Consider the following 18,096-nt stretch of genomic DNA (forward strand, 5'->3'; position numbering starts at 1 on the left):
AGCTAACTTGGCAGAGTGAGCCCACTGAAGAACAGCCAGACGAGTAAAAACAGGAACGAAAAGAAGGTTACTAGGACAAGCGCGCGGCGACGCAGTGTGCGTGAGTGCTTGCTTAACCTGTCTCTCAATTCCCCAGACAGTCAACCCGACAACACGCCCAACAGGAAGGATCCCCTCGTCAGTATCGGAGTGCTGGGACAGAATGGCTCCCACGCCCACCCCCGACGCGTCAACCTCAACAATAAACTGTTTAGTGACGTCAGGTGCAACAAGGATAGGAGCGGATGCAAAACGCTTCTTGAAGAGATCAGAACAACAATCATACGACCGGTGAGGAGGAAGGGAGTTGGTTCTGGACCGACTGAAGACCGTGCGCAGACCATGATATTCCTCCGGCACTCCTGTCAAATCACCAGGTTCCTCCTGAGAAGAGGGGACAGAACAAACAGGAGAAATAGCAGACATTAAACACGTCACATGACAAGAAACGTTCCAGGAAAGGATAGAATTACTAGACCAATCAAAAGAAGGATTATGACACACTAGCCAGGGATGACCCAAAACAACAGGTGTAAAAGGTGAACAAAAAATCAAAAAGAAATGGTCTCACTATGGTTACCAGATACAGTGAGGGTTAAAGGTAGTGTTTCATATAATATACTGGGGAGAGGACTACCATCCAAGGCAAACATGACCGTGGGCTCCCTAACTGTCTGAGAGGAATGTCATGTTCCCGCGCCCAGGCTTCGTCCATAAAACAGCCCTCTGCCCCAGAGTCTATTAATGCACTGCAGGAAGCTGCCGATCCGGTCCAGCGTAGATGGACCGGTAAGGTAGTACAGGTACTTGACGGAGAGGACCGTCTAGTAGCGCTTATCAGTCGCCCTCCGCTTACTGATGAGCTCTGGCCTTTAACTGGACATGAAATGACAAAATGACCAGCGGAACCGCAATAGAGACAGAGGCGGTTGGTGATTCTCCGTTCCCTCTCCTTAGTCGAGATGCGAATACCCCCAGCTGCATGGGCTCAACACCTGAGTCAGTGGGGAAAGACGGTAGTGTCGGAGAGAGGGGAGACACAGTTAACGCGAGCTCTCTTCTATGAGCTCGGTGACGAAGATCTACCCGTCGTTCAATGCGAATAGCGAGTTCAATCAAAGAATCCACGCTGGATGGAACCTCCCGAGAGAGAATCTCATCCTTAACCTTAGCGTGGAGTCCCTCCAGAAAACGAGCGAGCAACGCCTGCTCGTTCCAGTTACTGGAGGCAGCAAGAGTGCGAAACTCTATAGAGTAATCCGTTATGGATCGATTACCTTGACATAGGGAAGACAGGGACCAGGAAGCTTCTTTCCCAAAAACTGAGCGATCAAAAACCCTTATCATCTCCTCTTTAAAGTTCAGATAATTGTTAGTACACTCAGCGCTTGCCTCCCAGATAGCTGTGCCCCACTGCCGAGCCCGACCAGTAAGGAGTGATATGACGTAGGCAATCCGAGCTCTCTCTCTTGAGTATGTGTTGGGTTGGAGAGAGAACACTATATCACACTGGGTGAGAAAGGAGCGGCACTCAGTGGGCTGCCCAGAATAACATGGTGGGTTATTAACCCTAGGTTCCGGAGGCTCGGAAGAACCGGAAGTAGCTGGTGACACGAGACGAAGACTCTGATACTGTCCTGAGAGGTCGGAGACCTGAGCGGCCAGGGTCTCAACGGCATGCCGAGCAGCAGACAATTCCTGCTCGTGTCTGCCGAGCATCGCTCCCTGGAACTCGAGAGTAGAGTAGAGAGAATCCATAGTCGCTGGGTCCATTCTTGGTCGGATCCTTCTGTTATGCAGGTGAATGAGGACCCAAAAGCGACTTGGCGAAAACAGAGTCTTTAATCCAGTAAAGTAAAAATACAATCAAAAAACACAATTTCCACTCGTAATGACGAGAACAGACTGGAGACTCGATCTTGAACTGCAGGTTGCCTCGGGAAGGCACTTGAACGTAGCAGACTCAGACACCTGCTCACCACGCAGCATCTGAGGGAAACACGACACGACAGGGCGATACACAAACACAGCACGGTGAACAATAGACAATGATCCGACAGGGCAGGAACGGAAAACAAGGGGAGAAATAGGGACTCTAATCAGGGAAAAAGATATGGAACAGGTGTGGGAAGACTAAATGATTGATTAGGGGAATAGGAACAGCTGGGAGCAGGAACGGAACGATAGAGAGAAGAGAGAGAGGGAGGAAGAGAGAAAGAGGGGAACGAACCTAAAAAGACCAGCAGGGGGAAAACGAACAGAGGGAAAAGCAAAATGACAAGACAAAATAAGACAAAACATGACACCAATTGTAAACTGGGGATTATTAGGTGACCGTGATGGTTTGATGGTCAGATTGATAATTTAGCCAGGACACCGGGGTTAACACCCCTACTCTTACAATAAGTGCCATGGGATCTTTAATGACCGCAGAGAGTCAGGACACCCGTTTAACGTCCCATCCGAAAGACGGCACCCTACACAGGGCAGTGTCCCCAATCACTGGCATGGGGCATTGGGATATTTTTTTAGACCAGAGGAAAGAGTGCCTCCTACTGGCCCTCCAACACCACTTCCAGCAGCATCTGGTCTCCCATCCAGGGACTGACCAGGACCAACCCTGCATAGCGTCAGAAGCAAACCAGCAGTGGTATGCAGGGTGGTATGCAGGGTGGTATGCAGGGTGGTATGCTGCTGGATATTTGAGGTGTACACTGCATTCGGAAAGTATTCAGACCTCTTGACTTTTTCCACATTTTGTTACATTACAGCCTTATTCTAAAATGGATTAAATAACAAAAAAATCCTCATCAATCTACACACAATACCCCATAATGACAAAGCAAAAACAGGTTTTTAGAAATGTTTATAAAAAAATGATATACTTATTTATATAAGTATTCAGACCCTTTGCTATGAGACTCTAAATTAAGCTCAGGTGCATCCTGTTTCCATTGATCATCCTTGAGATGTTTCTACAACTTGTTTGGAGTCCACCTGTGGTAATTTCAATTGATTGGACATGATTTGGAAAGGCACACACCTGTCTATATACGGTCCCACAGTTGACAGAGAATGTCAGAGCAAAAACCAAGCCATGAGATTGAAGGAATTGTCTGTATAACTCTGAGGCAAGATTGTGTCGAGGCACAGATCATGGGAAGGGTACCAAAACATTTCTGCAGCATTGAAGGTCCCCAAGAACACAGTGGCCTTCATCATTCTTAAATCTTCCTAGAGCTGTCTGCCTGGCAATCGGGGGAGAAGGGCCTTGGTCAGGGAGGTGAACAAGAACCTGATGGTCACTCTGACAGAGTTCCTCTGTGGAGATGGGAGAACCTTCCAGAAGGACAACCATCTCTGCAGCACTCCACCAATCAGGCCTTTATAGTAGAGTGACCAGACGGAAGCGGCTCTTCAGTAAAAGGCACAAGACAGCCCACTTGGAGTATCCCAAAAGGCACCTAAAGACTCAGACCATGAGAAACAAGATTCTCTGGTCTGATGAAATCAAGATTGAACTATTTGACCTGGATGCCAAGCGTCACGTCTGGAGGAAACCTGACACCATCTCTACGGTGAAGCATTGTAGTGGAAGCATCATGCTGTGGGGATGTTTTTCAGCGGCAGGGACAGGGAGACTCGTCAGGATCGAGGGAAAGATGAAGGGAGCAAAGTAAAGAGAGATCCTTGATGAAAACCTGCTCCAGAGTGCTCAGGACCTCAGACTGGGGTGAAGGTTCACCTTCCAACAGGACAACGACCTTAAGTACACAGCCAAGACAATGTAGGAGTCTCTGAATGTCCTTGAGTGGCCCAGCCAGAACCTGGACTTGAACCTGATTGAACATCTCAAGACCTGAAAATAGCTGTGCAGCGATGCTCCCCATACCACCAGACAGAGCTTGAGAGGATATGCATGGTAGAATGGGAGAAACTCCCCAAATACAGGTGTGCCAAGCCCAAGTCATACCCAAGAAGACTCAAGGCTGTAATCGCTGCCAAAGGTGCTTCAACAAAGTACTTAGTAAAGGATCTGAATACTTATGTAAATGTTATATTTCAGTTTTTTACTTTTAATAAATTCGCAAAATATTCTAAAAACCTGTTTTTGCTTTGTCATTATGGGGTTATTGTGTGTGGATTGATGAAAAAAAATGTAATCCCTTTTAGAATAAGGCTGTAACACAACAAAATGGGGAAAAAGTCAAGGGAATACTTTCCGAATGCTCCGTATGTGAAGAATACGTAGGATAGAATAGTTTATGTACAGCAATAGTTGAATAGGATGGCCTTAACTAGAATACAGTATATAGATATGAAGTGGGTTAAACAGTATGTAAACATTAATAAAGTGACCAGTGTTCCATCCATGTCTATGTTGTACCTTGGCTGCAAAGGGAACGAGAGGGCCGAACTTGACCAGGCCATGAATCTGTACAGGAAAGCACATTAAGCCATTGATGGATGGATGGATGGATAGACTGTATGTGTTATTTTGTGTGTGTTTTTTTGTTTCCAAAATGTTCCCTTGTGAACAAAGAAAATGAAAGGTAGGAACTGGGAAGGAACTTTTGTTTGGAGAGAGTTGAGTTATTGACTAGACTGGTGGGGGTCGGGCTGGTGGGGGTCGGACTGGTGGGGGTCGGGCTGGTCGGGGTCAAGAGTTGTTCACTTGTTAGGCTATTGGTTAAAGGTGCAACACAATATTTATTATTGAATTACTTTTGATCAAGTTTAGTCACACTTAAACATATTTAATATTGATTTCTTACCTAGCTTGATGATTGTGGGCATTTGTGCTTACTTTTTGTTCTAAATAGAGACGGCATAGTGGATTGTGTAAAAATGCAGGAAATTGGATTTAGATTCCCCAACAAATGTTGGGACCCCCAGACGCCCTGCAAAGTTATTTCCCACCCACTTCTAAAAACAAAGTGGTGCCCCTGGAAACAAGTTATGATGAACTTCCCAGGGTGGTGAAAGTGCACGCAATCTTAATGCTCCTTTCCAATGAATATCCAGGGTCTTATTCTGGTGACATGATTATCGATACTTGACTGCCGTATTAATGTCATCATGTAGACTAGCCTACCAGCACAGCCTACCAACACAGCCTACCAGCACAGCCTACCAACACAGCCTACCAGCACTGTATCTGAGAGCTGTTGCCTAGAACCCACGTGCCAAGACCAGAGTAGGCATTTCGCTATTTAACTCAACAGTTTTTGTTACAAAACTATCAATAGAGTTGAAAATACGCTGGAAACATATTGAACTTTAGATGTTTATTCCTGTACATGGAAATGTAAGTGAAAAAGTACATTTAGTGTGATTTTGATTAGATTTGATTAGGATCCCAATTAGCCGACGCCAATGGTGACATTACAGACAAAATACTTTACAATTTACATACATTTAAAACATTAACATGTAGTTTGTGTGCATTTATCAGTTGCACATACAGTGGGGCAAAAAAAGTATTTAGTCAGCCACCAATTGTGCAAGTTATCCCACTTAAAAAGATGAGAGAGGCCTGTAATTTTCATCATAGGTACACTTCAACTATGACAGACAAAATGAGACAAAAAAATCCAGAAAATTACATTGTCCTCCACTCGTTACCTGTATTAATGGCACCTGTTTGAACTTGTTATCAGTATAAAAGACACCAGTCCACAACCTCAAACAGTCACACTCCAAACTCCACTATGTCCAAGACCAAAGAGCTGTCAAAGAACACCAGAAACAAAATTGTTGACCTGCACCAGGCTGGGAAGACTGAATCTGCAATAGGTAAGCAGCTTGGTTTGAATAAATCAACTGTGGGAGCAATTATTAGGAAATGGAAGACATACAAGACCACTAATAATCTCCCTCGATCTGGGGCTCCACGCAAGATCTCACCCCGTGGGGTCAAAATGATCACAAGATCGGTGAGCAAAACTCTCAGAACCACACGGGGGGACCTAGTGAATGACCTGCAGAGAGCTGGGACCAAAGTAACAAAGCCTATCATCAGTAACACACTACGCCGCCAGGGACTCAAATCCTGCAGTGCCAGACACGTCCCCCTGCTTAAGCCAGTTCATGTCCAGGCTCGTCTGAAGTTTGCTAGAGAGCATTTGGATGATCCAGAAGAAGATTGTGAGAATGTCATATGGTCAGATGAAACCAAAATATAACCTTTTGGTAAAAACTCAACTCGTCGTGTTTGGAGGACAAAGAATGCTGAGTTGCATCCAAAGAACACCATACCTACTGTGAAGCATGGGGGTGGAAACATCATGCTTTGGGGCTGTTTTTCTGCAAAGGGACCAGGACGACTGATCCGTGTAAAGGAAAGAATGAATGGGGCCATGTATCGTGAGCTTTTGAGTGAAAACCTCCTTCCATCAGCAAGGGCATTGAAGATGAAACATGGCTGGGTCTTTTCAGCATGACAATGATCCCAAACACACTGCCCGGGCAACGAAGGAGTGGCTTCTTAAGAAGCATTTCAAGGTCCTGGAGTGGCCTAGCCAGTCTCCAAATCTCAACCCTATAGAAAATCTTTGGAGGGAGTTGAAAGCCGGTGTTGCCCAGCAACAGCCCCAAAACATCACTGCTCTAGAGGAGATCTGCATGGAGGAATGTGTAATGCTCCGGGTGTCGTGGGTGTGGAGTCAAACGCAGGAGACAGAGAGTGCAATGCTGTGCTCTTTAATTGCACCAACGCACCACAGGGTGCTCACAATAATAACGTCCCCAAACACGGGGAATGAAAAATGTACAACTGAAAAATGCACGACCAGGAACTAACACGTTCCTCTACTACAGAGCCAAAGGTTACAATAATTAATCCCGCACAACAAACAGGCAGGCCGGCTGTCTAAAGAAGCCCAACTAATCATCACAAACAGGTGCTACCAATAAACATACAAGGAGGGGGAGGAAAGACAATCAGTGGCAGCTAATAGGCCGGTGACGACGACCGCAGAGCTCCACCCGACCGGGAAGGGAAGCCACCCTCGGTCGGACTCATGACAGAATGGGCCAAAATACCAGCAACAATGTGTGAAGACTTACAGAAAACGTTGACCTCTGTCATTGCCATCAAAGGGTATATAACAAAGTATTGAGAAACTTTTGTTATTGACCAAATACTTATTTTCCACCATAATTTGCAAATAAATTCATAAAAAATCCTACAATGTGATTTTCTGGAAAAAAATTTTTTCTCATTTTGTCTGTCATAGTTGAAGTGTACCTATGATTAAAATTACAGGCCTCTCTCCTCTTTTTAAGTGGGAGAACTTGCACAATTGGTGGCTGACTAAATACTTTTTTGCCCCACTGTACATGTCAGTACATACACAACAAGTAGGTCACATGGGGGAGAGGCGCTGTGCCGTGAGGTGTAGCTTTATTTGTTGTTTTTAAACCAGGTTTGCTGTTCACTTGCCCTATATAAGACGGAAGGGAGTTCCATACACTCATGTGCACTACGTCATCACACACAGCCTTTTATTCTCAAAAAGTCTGTTTGATGGGAGCATCTCTGTGGTGGGAGAATTTGCCTATTGTTTTATGCAGATTTAGAGTAATAGCATGAAATTCGGTCGCAGATTGGATGGAAACCTAGCTCGTGATATAATAGGGGACAGGGTGTAGACAAACACTTTAATATATGGTGTAGTCTAGATACATTTCTGCTCCAGTGGTGGTGAGGTGGAAAATACTAGTCAAAGTGGTCAGACTACTGTCGTGTTTTTGGCCATGTCAGATTAAGTGATATGACATGCAATTCTATAAAATAATTTATCCTAAATTAATATTACCTGATTGAGCTAATCATGTAAATGTAATTAACTAGAGAGTCGGGCACCACTAAATAATATTTATAGAGCTTTTATCTTCCGAATAAACTCTTAAAGACCTAGTAATATTTTACATCCATAGCAGTCAATATTAATCGTCATCTTAATTCAGTCTCATCTGAAAGTTGTAAATTCTTGGTTATATGCATGAACCCTGGCTAACAATTTGAATCAGCAATACAAAAATTGGGTTTAATAATGTATTTACTAAATACCTAACTAATCACACAGATTTACACATACACAAAATTAAATCATAACTTGATTACAAATTACGTCATAAAGGAAAACGTTCCTAGCGGGCGGAACAGATATGACAGCTTGTTACACAAAAGAAAAGGGGCTGGGTTTGTGTGAAAGACTGAGGAAAAAAGGGAAGAAGCTGTGCTATTGTAAATACAGTATCTTATGCATTCTAAATTACCACCCATTTGGAAAGGAAAATGCAATAAATATTTACTCTGAGCTGTGCTTCGGTAGGTTGGTGGTAGATGGAAGGCTGTGTTCCCCAACCGAGTCCTTTGAAGTATGTCTCTGGTTGTCAATGGAAAACGTTGTAGTAATGTCGTTGGGTGATCGACGGGATACTCTGTCTGTTCCTTCCTAACCCTCGTTGCATCTGCTGTTGCTAATTCAATGGCTAGGAGGTATCACTTCTGTAGTGAATAAGAGTTCAAAGTTCATACCATTCGCAACCAAAGCTCACACTGATGTTGGCTTCGTTCTGTAGTTATTATCTGAACCATTCTGACATCGGACCGTCGTCCTCACGCCCTCGGAACAGGAGGTTACATTGTCGTCAAGGGCTTATATAGGAAGGGAGAGGAGGGCGTGTTTGAAAAAGTTTTATAGCCCATGTCCCTTCACAGGGGCGGGCCACTGATTGAGCAGAGCCCTATCTTATGAAAACCCAAATCTCACATTTTAAAAGCTAAAATCACAATTCATCCCATCACAAATAATTTCATATTCAAACATTTAAATTGAACAACAATTCCATGTGAATCCGATAACTCTGATGTGTAGACTTTCCACTGTAGAGTTTATGTCATCTTATCATTGATGAGAATGTCTCAGATGACAACCGAACTGACATCATATTCATTAAGTACCACTGCATATGTTCCATTGGTCGGATTACCAGAATATAGTTCATTTCCCCCACCTTCTGATGTTCCCAGAATCTCTATGTTAACCAAGGGTTTTGCAAATGTAACATCAGTAGGGTGGAGAGAGGAAAAAGGGGGAAAGAGGTATTTATGACTGTCATAAACCTACCCCCCAGGCCAAAGTCATGACACTACATAGACCAGATATACCCAGCAAGAAGAATTCTAGACATAAACAGTAAAGATTAATAATAATGACAGTTTAATGCCAATTGGGTTAGGACTACATATTTATACCCTCACCATAATGTGTTCCCCTGGATACATTGATACTCTGATACATGTATGAAATGTCTGCTTTTCCAGATCTTTATTGTGAAGTGGGAGGGAAGCTCCTGTTGACACCGGACAAGTCCACAGTGCCTGACCCCATCACAAGCATCATATGGAAGCATGGGAAGAACAAGGTGGCAGAATGGGACAATGATTTTGGTGGTCTGGACATCTATGCTGCCTTCAAAGGCCGCACAACCCTGGACCAGACTACTGGAGAGCTGAGAATCAGTGGATTGATGAAAACAGACAGTGGAGTTTATTCTGTGGAGTTCAACAGCAAACTGCTTGACATTACATATAAACTGTCTGTTATCAGTAAGTGTTTCTATGTGTGTGCGCATACATGTGTGTGTACGTACATGTGTGTATGTATGTGTGTGTGTGTGTGTGTGTGTGTGTCGTGTAGAAACAACAGGTTATTGTAGTGCCTCAAGTATTTTCCCAAATGATTCCTGTTTCTTTCATCTATTTACAGAGGCAGTTCCCAAACCCAAAATCACTTCTTCCTGTAACACCAGCCAAACCTCCTGCACTCTGACCTGTGAAGGTGACACCACTGATGCTGAACCCGTCACCTACAGCTGGAAAGTGGGAGAGGGGGCGTGGGAAGTCGGAGTAGAACAGTTTAATGTCTTTAAGAGCGACACTGGCCAATCAAACAACGGTTACAAGTACATCTGCAAGCTGAATAATGCTGTTAGTGGGGAAGTCAGTGAGCCAGTTGGAGAGGTGTTTGGTTCAGGTGAGTGGACACCCATAAGTGTGTTACAGTCTTATGTATTGATATGTCAGTAACACTGCTAGTGTTGTAGGACATTTTGAATGCTGCACTATGTTGAATACCTGATCAACTCCTGTCAAAGTAGCAATAAAACATGTTTTCTTTTCAGAGCCTTCCAGTACCAGTACTATTGTTGTTGGTGTTGTCATATTAGTGCTTATTAGTGCTTGCATCATAACAGGTAAGAACAGCACATCTACAGTAACAGAGCACTGCACATGTACATAGTTGTGAAGCACATATTGACATAACAGCAGCAACAACAGTGAGCTATACCCCCTGAAGGGGATACCTGTTCTACCTGTATTTACAGTAGTGTTCAGGCTACTGCTACAGTCAAGACAAGGGGTTAGATGCACCACCTGCCGTAGGGCACAGTCTTCATAATGTGTCACAGGGAGGCACCAATTTGGACCGGCACAATATGGATTAGTCCAGTCTGAATTAATCAGCAAAAATCAGTCAACATACTATACAACTGTTAGTTACAAGCACTAACAACTAACAGATGTGGGCCATGAAACCACGGAAAGCCATTAATTTCCAATGGAAGAGAAGTGAAGTGGCAGGGGACAGTTTGGCGATGCGAGAACTGTCGGGAACAGGGCTGGACCAAAGTCAGGGAACTTTATGCAAATACTTACCCCCATCGTGGTGGGCTTGAAGTACATAAATAACAACACAAATCAATAAAACACAATGTTAGGAAACTGCTAATAATAAGCCATGGGTAGAATCTGAATGGTTTACTCCTCGTGTCCTCACTTCCTTCTTTAAACCCATTGGAGGAGAATGTCACAGGGGAGGGATCTCTGACTTTCTCATCCAATGGGTTTGAGAAGTAGTAGAGAGGAGAGAGGACGCAAGGAGTATGCCACTGACATTCTCCCCTAGTCGCACGAGTATGCTACGTTCTCCATACAATATCGTCCACACCCTTTAACTTTAATGTGACTGTGCATGAGGCCTATCTACAGGTCCATAAAAGGCTGGTTCATTTTAGCTGTGTGTGGGTGTGTGTGTGGGTGGCTTTACCATAAGAAGTAGGGGGTTTCCAGGGTTGGGGAGGTTACATGTATTTAGTTACTCTCCAACCCCCAGGGGCATTCCATTTGGATTAGCAGGGTAGCTCAAGAACAATCATTTTAGAAAGTAGACTAAAATCATTCCAATCCCCATTTAAAATGCAACATCTGTTTAGAGTATTGGATGGCATGGCTCAGAGAGCAGCTTCCAGCATGGTACCTTTTCTTTCACTTTTAGAAAGCGGAGAACAGAGTAACAGTTTGTTTTTCCGGTCAGCAGTTTAGGCCGGTCGCCGATTGCTTTGAATCTTATGTCAGGATTTGAACTCGCCCTTGTAATCCTTGTTGTAATCTGATAGCCAGGGAATTGGTGGAGTCCTCCTTTTTGGTGACCATTGGAAACCAAAAGCTATTTTATTGCTATTAAAATATAGGTTGTGATAGCTGTAGCTTAATTGGTATCTTCATTCATTTGGCCCAGGAGGCTAGTGCCATTTTGGTTTCATGTATTGTTATAAAAAGAAACACAACTGAACAACTTCCCCAAAATACATGTCCTGATTTTTTTATAAAGCTAGGCTACTGTAATGTAGTTCGTCTGCTGTTTGAAGAGAGTCAGACCGAAATGCAGCGTGTAGGTTACTCATGACTTTTAATGAAGAAAATAGCGGTACATGAAATAACTGAAAATACCAAAACAACAAACGAGTAAAACTAATACAGCCTATCTGGTGACTAACACAAAGACGGGTACAATCACCCACGAAATACAACGCGCACTCAGGCTGCCTAAATACGGTTCCCAATCCGAGACAACGAGAATCAGCTGACTCCAATTAGGAATCGCCTCAGGCAGCCAAGCCTAACTAGACACACCCCTACTAATACACACTCCCAATTAATACAAACCCCAATACGAAATACAACATATAAACCCATGTCACACCCTGGCCTACCCAAACATATAACAAAAACACAAGATACAATGACCAAGGCGTGACAGAACCCCCCCCCCCCTAAGGTGCGGACTCCGGGACGCACCTCAAGGCATAGGGAGGGTCCGGGTGGGCGTCTGTCCATGGTGGCGGTTCTGGCTCGGGACGTGGACCCCACTCCATAAATGTCCTAGTTCCTCCCCTTCGCGTCCTAGGATAATCCACCTTCTCCGCCGACCATAGCCTAATAGTCCTCACCCTGATCCCCACATAACTGAGGGGCAGCTCGGGACCGAGGGGCAGCTCGGGACAGCGGGGCAGCTCGGGACAGAAGGGCAGCTCGGGACAGAGGGGCAGCTCGGGCAGCTCGGGACAGAGGGGCAGCTCGGGACAGAGGGGCAGCTCGGGACAGAGGGGCAGCTTGGGACAGAGGGGCAGCTCGGGACAGAGGGGCAGCTCGGGATAGAGGGGCAACTCAGGATAGAGGGGCAACTCAGGATAGAGGGGCAACTCAGGATAGAGGGGCATCCCGGGACAGAGGGGCAGCCCGGGACAGAGGGGCAGCCCGGGACAGAGGGGCAGCCCGGGACAGAGGGGCAGCCCGGGACCGAAGCAGCCCGGTACTGAGGGGAAGCCCGGTACTGAGGGGAAGCCCGGTACTGAGAGGGAGCCCGGTACTGAGAGGAAGCTCAGTACTGAGAGGAAGCTCAGTACTGAGAGGGAGCCCAGTACAGAGAGGGAGCCCTGTACAGAGAGGGAGCCCAGTACAGAGAGGGAGCCTAGTACTGAGAGGAAGCTCAGTACTGAGAGGAAGCTCAGGCAGGTAGTAGGCTCCGGTAAATCCTGGCTGGCTGGTGGACCTGGATGATTAAGGTTGTCTGGCCGATCTAGAAGATCTTGGCAGACTGGCACTTCTGGCGGATCCTGGCAGACTGGTGACGCTGGGCCGAACGGCGGCGCTGGGCAGAGAGGAGACTCCGGCAGCGCAGGAGAGGAGAAAGGCTCTGGCTGAGCTGAACAGGCGGGAGACTCCAACAGTGCAGGAGAGGAGAAAAGCTCTGGCTGCGCTGAACAGGCGAGGCGCACTGGACGCGCTGGGCCGACTGGTAGCACTGGTGGCGCTGGACAGACAGGAGACTCCGGCAGCGCAGGAGAGGAGAAAAGCTCTGGCTGCGCTGAACAGGCGAGGCGCACTGGACGCGCTGGGCCGACTGGGAGCACTGGCGGCGCTGGGCAGACAGGAAACTCCGGCAGCGCAGGAGAGGAGAAAGGCTCTGGCGGCGCTGAACAGGCGGGAGACTCCAACAGTGCAGGAGGGGAGAAAAGCACTGGCTGCGCTGAACAGGTGAGGCGCACTGGAGGCCTGGTGCGTGGTGCTTGAACTGGTGGTACTGGCGCGAGGACACGCACAGGAAGCCTGGCGCGGGGAGCTGCTACCGGAGGACTGGTGTGTGGAGGTGGCACAGGATGGGCTAGACCGTGAAGACGTACTGGAGATCTTGAGAGCAGTGTAGGCACAGGACGTGCAAGGCTAGGGATGTGCACAGGAGGCCTGGTGCGGGAGGCTGGCACCAACTTCACCAGCTGACTAACACGCACCTCAGGTTGAGTATAGAGCGCTAACTCAGGTGCTATTAAATCCCCGACACGATCCGTCGGATGAATATTATATCTATAGCACCAAGCTAGCAACTCCCTCATTACTCTCCACTCCACTTTCCCCATTAACTCCTTCACAGTCTCTGCTTCGCTCACCTCTAACACTGGCTCTGGTTCAGGTCTCCTCCTTGGCTCCTCACGATGAACAAGGAGAGTTGGCTCAGGTTTATCTCCTGACTCAGCCATACTCTCCCTAAGCCCCCCCCCAATAATTTTTTTGGGGTGACTTTCCGGTTTCCAACCGCGTCGCCTTGCTGCCTCCTCATACTTGCGCTTTCCCCGTTACCTTCGGTTCTCGCTCTGTATAACCGTGCTTTCCTTTTCGATTCCATATGTGTATAGCCCTCTTCGCATTGCTGTAGGGAATCCCAGGCGGGCTCCTGCACTCGCTCTGGGTCGGCCGCCCACCTGTCGATTTCTTCCCACGTCGTATAATCCCTGCTTCTGCCGTCCATAACGTCCTCCTTTAGATCCTGCCAGTTCACACGCTGCTCGGTCTGTGAATGGTGGGCGATTCTGTAATGTAGTTCATCTGCTGTTTGAAGAGAGTCAGACCGAAATGCAGCGTGTAGGTTACTCATGACTTTTAATGAAGAAAATAGCGGTACATGAAATAACTGAAAATACGAAAACAACAAACGAGTAAAACTAATACAGCCTATCTGGTGACTAACACAAAGACAGGTACAATCGCCCACGAAATACAACGCGCACTCAGGCTGCCTAAATACACAACGAGAATCAGCTGACTCCAATTAGGAATCGCCTCAGGCAGCCAAGCCTAACTAGACACACCCCTACTAATACACACTCCCAATTAATACAAACCCCAATACGAAATACAACATATAAACCCATGTCACACCCTGGCCTACCCAAACATATAACAAAAACACAAGATACAATGACCAAGGCGTGACAGCTACTTATTGTTTTTAGACCGTTCGTGTTCTCTTCTCCTGTGTCGTTGAAGACAACAATGACTTCCCACCAACATTGTCTTGCTCTCTTCCCACTTTCCACAAAGACCGTTGGTGGGAGGTCATTACAGGCCAACACTGTATGCGCCGTTCAAGTGGCTGTAGCCTAGGGGGTCGGCAACCTTTTTCATCTGCAGTGCCAATTTACAATTATTCCTACCTTTTCTAAAGTTCTGCGTGTCATTTATGATTTTCATATATGCTTTGTAGGCTACCTAACTGTGCCCAGAAAATGTCTAACTGCCCACAGACTGAAGAATTGTATAGCTGTCTACTAGACAGAGTTGCTGTCCAATCAGCACCACACCACAGAACTCCACTATGCCTACCTGTAACGAGGAGCTGTCCATTCAGCGGTGCTGAATCAAAGACGCAGCCTTACATGCTGACTAGACTGGGCACATCGCGAGCATGTTGATTTTGTCCATCCACACTAGATGCAATCAGAACATGCAGGTTGAAATATCAGAACGAACTCTGAACCAAGTGTATTTATTTGGGAACAGGTTGAAACATTCATGGCTTGCTGTTGCTAGCTAATTTGTCCTGGGATATAAACATTGGGTTGTACGGTTTCCTGAAATGCATAATGTCCTTTTTTCTGGATTTTGAGTCAAACAAAATCACGTGTTTTGTACTCTGCCATTTAATCCACAGATAAAAGGGGAAACCTAGTTAGTTAGTTTCTAGTAATTATTTGTATACCTTTTGTTTCCAGTAATCTCTCCTTCAGTCATTGTCTTCTTCTTCAGACTTTATATGGCGGTTGGCAATCAGCTATAAGGTGCATTACCACCACCAACTGGACTGGAGTGTGGACCTCAGTTCATTTTTCAATCACCCACATGGGTATATGCTCCTAAAAACCAATGAGGAGATGAAAGAGGCGGTTCTATTTTAAAATGTATTAAATTGATTTTATGCCTCATTAATCCACATACAATACCCCATAATGACAAAGCAAAAACAGGTTTTTAGTATTTTTGCTCATTTATAAAAAAAATGTAAAACCGAAATATTAAATTTACATAAGTATTCAGACCCATTACTCAGTACTTTGTTGAAGCATCTTTGGCAGTGTTTACAGTATTGAGTCTTCTTGGATATGACGCTACAAGCTTGACACACCTGTATTTGGGGAGTTTCTCCCATTTTTCTCTGAAGATCCTAAAGCTCTGGCAGCTTGGATGGGGAGTGTCGCTGCACAGCTATTTTCAGGTCTCTCCAGAGGTGAACCTTCGCCCTAGTCTGAGGTCCTGAACGCACTGGAAAAGGTTTTCATCAAGGGTCACACTGTACTTTGCGCCGTTCATCTTTCCCCCGATCCTGACTAGTCTCCCTTCTGCTGAAAAACACACCCACAGCATGATGCTGCCATCACCATGCTTCACCTTAGGGATGGTGCCAGGTTACCTCCAGACATTCAGGCCAAATAGTTCAATCTTGGTTTCAACAGACCAGAGCATTTTTTTTCTCATGGTCTGAGAGTCTTTAGGTGCCTTTTGTCAAACTCCAAGCGGGCTGTCATGTGCCTTTTACTGAGGAGTGGCTTCTGTCTGTCCACTCTACCATTAAGGCCTGATTGATGGAGAGCTGATGAGATGGTTGTCCTTCTGGAAGGTTCTCCCTTCTCCACAGAGGTACTCTGTGAGTGACCATTGGGTTCTTGTTTACCTCCCTGAACAAGGCCCTTCTCCCCCGATTGCTCAGATTGGCCGGGCGGCCAGACCTAGGAAGAGTCTTGGTGGTTCCAAACTTCTGCCATTTAAGAATGATGGAGGCCACTGTGTTCTTGGAGACCGTCAATGCTGCAGAAATGTTTTGGTACCCTCTGCAGATCTGTGCCTCGACACAATCCTGTCTCTGAGCTCTGGGCAATTCCTTTAACCTCATGGCTTGGTCGTTGCTCTGACATGCACTGTCAACTGTGGGAACTTATATAGACAGGTGTGTGCCTTTCCAAATCATGTCCAATCAATTGAATTTACCACAGGTGGACACCAATCAAGTTGTAGAAACATCTCAAGGATGATCAATGGAAACAGGACGCACATGGGCTCAATTTCGAGTCTCATAGAAAAGAGTCTGAATACTTATGTAAATAAGGTATTTCTGTTTTTTATTTTATTATATATTTGCAAACATTTCTAAAAACCTGTTTTCGCTGTTTTTTTATGGGGTATTGTGTGTAGATTGTTGAGGACATTTTTTTTATTTGATCAATTTTAGAATAAAGGTGTAATGTAAGAAAATATGGAAAAAGGGAAAGGGTCTGAATACTTTCTGAGTGCATAGTATGTGTACATTTATTTTGCAACAGCAGTGGGGTGTTCAGCATGTTAGCTCCCTTCAAAAAAGCACGTGTATACTTTATCATTTTTGTCATTGAGTTTGTTTGTCTTCATGCATCCTTGTTGATTGTAAGACTTAGTTGTATGCCTTTTATTCCAACACACGTGCAGGATTTATCGAGCATAGTTTGCATTCGTCGTCAGCTGTTTTATGCACTGGTTACTTTCACATTGATCTTGGCATTTGAAGTCGGCCTTGTGCACGTACTGTATGCATGTTGTTTATTGGTGCTCTCAGAAAAGATGTATTTTTATTGCAGCTTAAGCATGTAAATGTGGGTGAAGTCATACTCAACAGCTGACAGAATGGTTAATGCAGACCTGTACTTTAAGAGGTATTTCTCACTCTGATATAGCTAACACAAGCTACAGAACCATGGATCAACTTGGAAAATAAAACATTTATTTTCTTACTCCTCAGGATTTCTGGTGTGGAAGAAAAAGACAAGTAGGATAATTCTCTGTCTCTTCCTGTCTCAATTCTTCATACTCACTGCTTCACAAAAATGGTAGAACATTTGGATTCCAGTGAAAACAAAGAACCATTTGAATGAAAATGTTAATAATGTCTTACATTTTTGTCTTTCTTTCCTCTCAGAATATCCCCAAAACACCTGGATTGACTTTTTGAGAAAGTTTTGTGGTGCAAGGTTTGGTAAGTGTTACCTTAACTAGACTGGTCCATATTCAACCTGCTAATGGGGTCCCCAAAGTAATACAGACACAGCATTATTCATGTATATATCCACAACCTTCCATGCACTGTGATAGAGAGTGTGTGAATTCACAGATGTAATCCCACAACCTTCCATGCACTGTGATAGAGAGTGTGTGAATTCACAGATGTAATCCCACAACCTTCCATGCACTGTGATAGAGAGTGTGTGAATTCACAGATGTAATCCCACAACCCAGAAGTTTTCCAAGTTTTCTCATCATAACCTTATGCAAACTTTAAAGGGCAAATACCTCCTAAATTCAAGGAACCCTTTCTACTCTATTTGCTGTAAACAATGTCGGTG

At 45.3% G+C, this 18,096-nt stretch overlaps 1 protein-coding gene across 5 annotated transcripts in view; it reads left to right on the forward strand.

Moving 5' to 3' along the window:
• The window catches only part of LOC124007819, a 46,939-nt gene that overhangs the window by 19,461 nt on the left and 9,382 nt on the right, over positions 1-18,096 (forward strand). For all 5 annotated transcript variants that reach the window (XM_046318602.1, XM_046318601.1, XM_046318597.1 and 2 more), the window contains exons 2-6: positions 9,374-9,658; positions 9,819-10,085; positions 10,234-10,305; positions 17,496-17,522; positions 17,673-17,729. In XM_046318602.1, the coding sequence (XP_046174558.1) occupies positions 9,374-9,658; positions 9,819-10,085; positions 10,234-10,305; positions 17,496-17,522; positions 17,673-17,729 (708 nt within the window). The remainder of the gene's footprint in view (positions 1-9,373; positions 9,659-9,818; positions 10,086-10,233; positions 10,306-17,495; positions 17,523-17,672; positions 17,730-18,096) is intronic.

Source organism: Oncorhynchus gorbuscha, linkage group LG21 (genome assembly GCF_021184085.1).
Source record: "Oncorhynchus gorbuscha isolate QuinsamMale2020 ecotype Even-year linkage group LG21, OgorEven_v1.0, whole genome shotgun sequence".
NCBI lineage: Eukaryota > Metazoa > Chordata > Actinopteri > Salmoniformes > Salmonidae > Oncorhynchus > Oncorhynchus gorbuscha.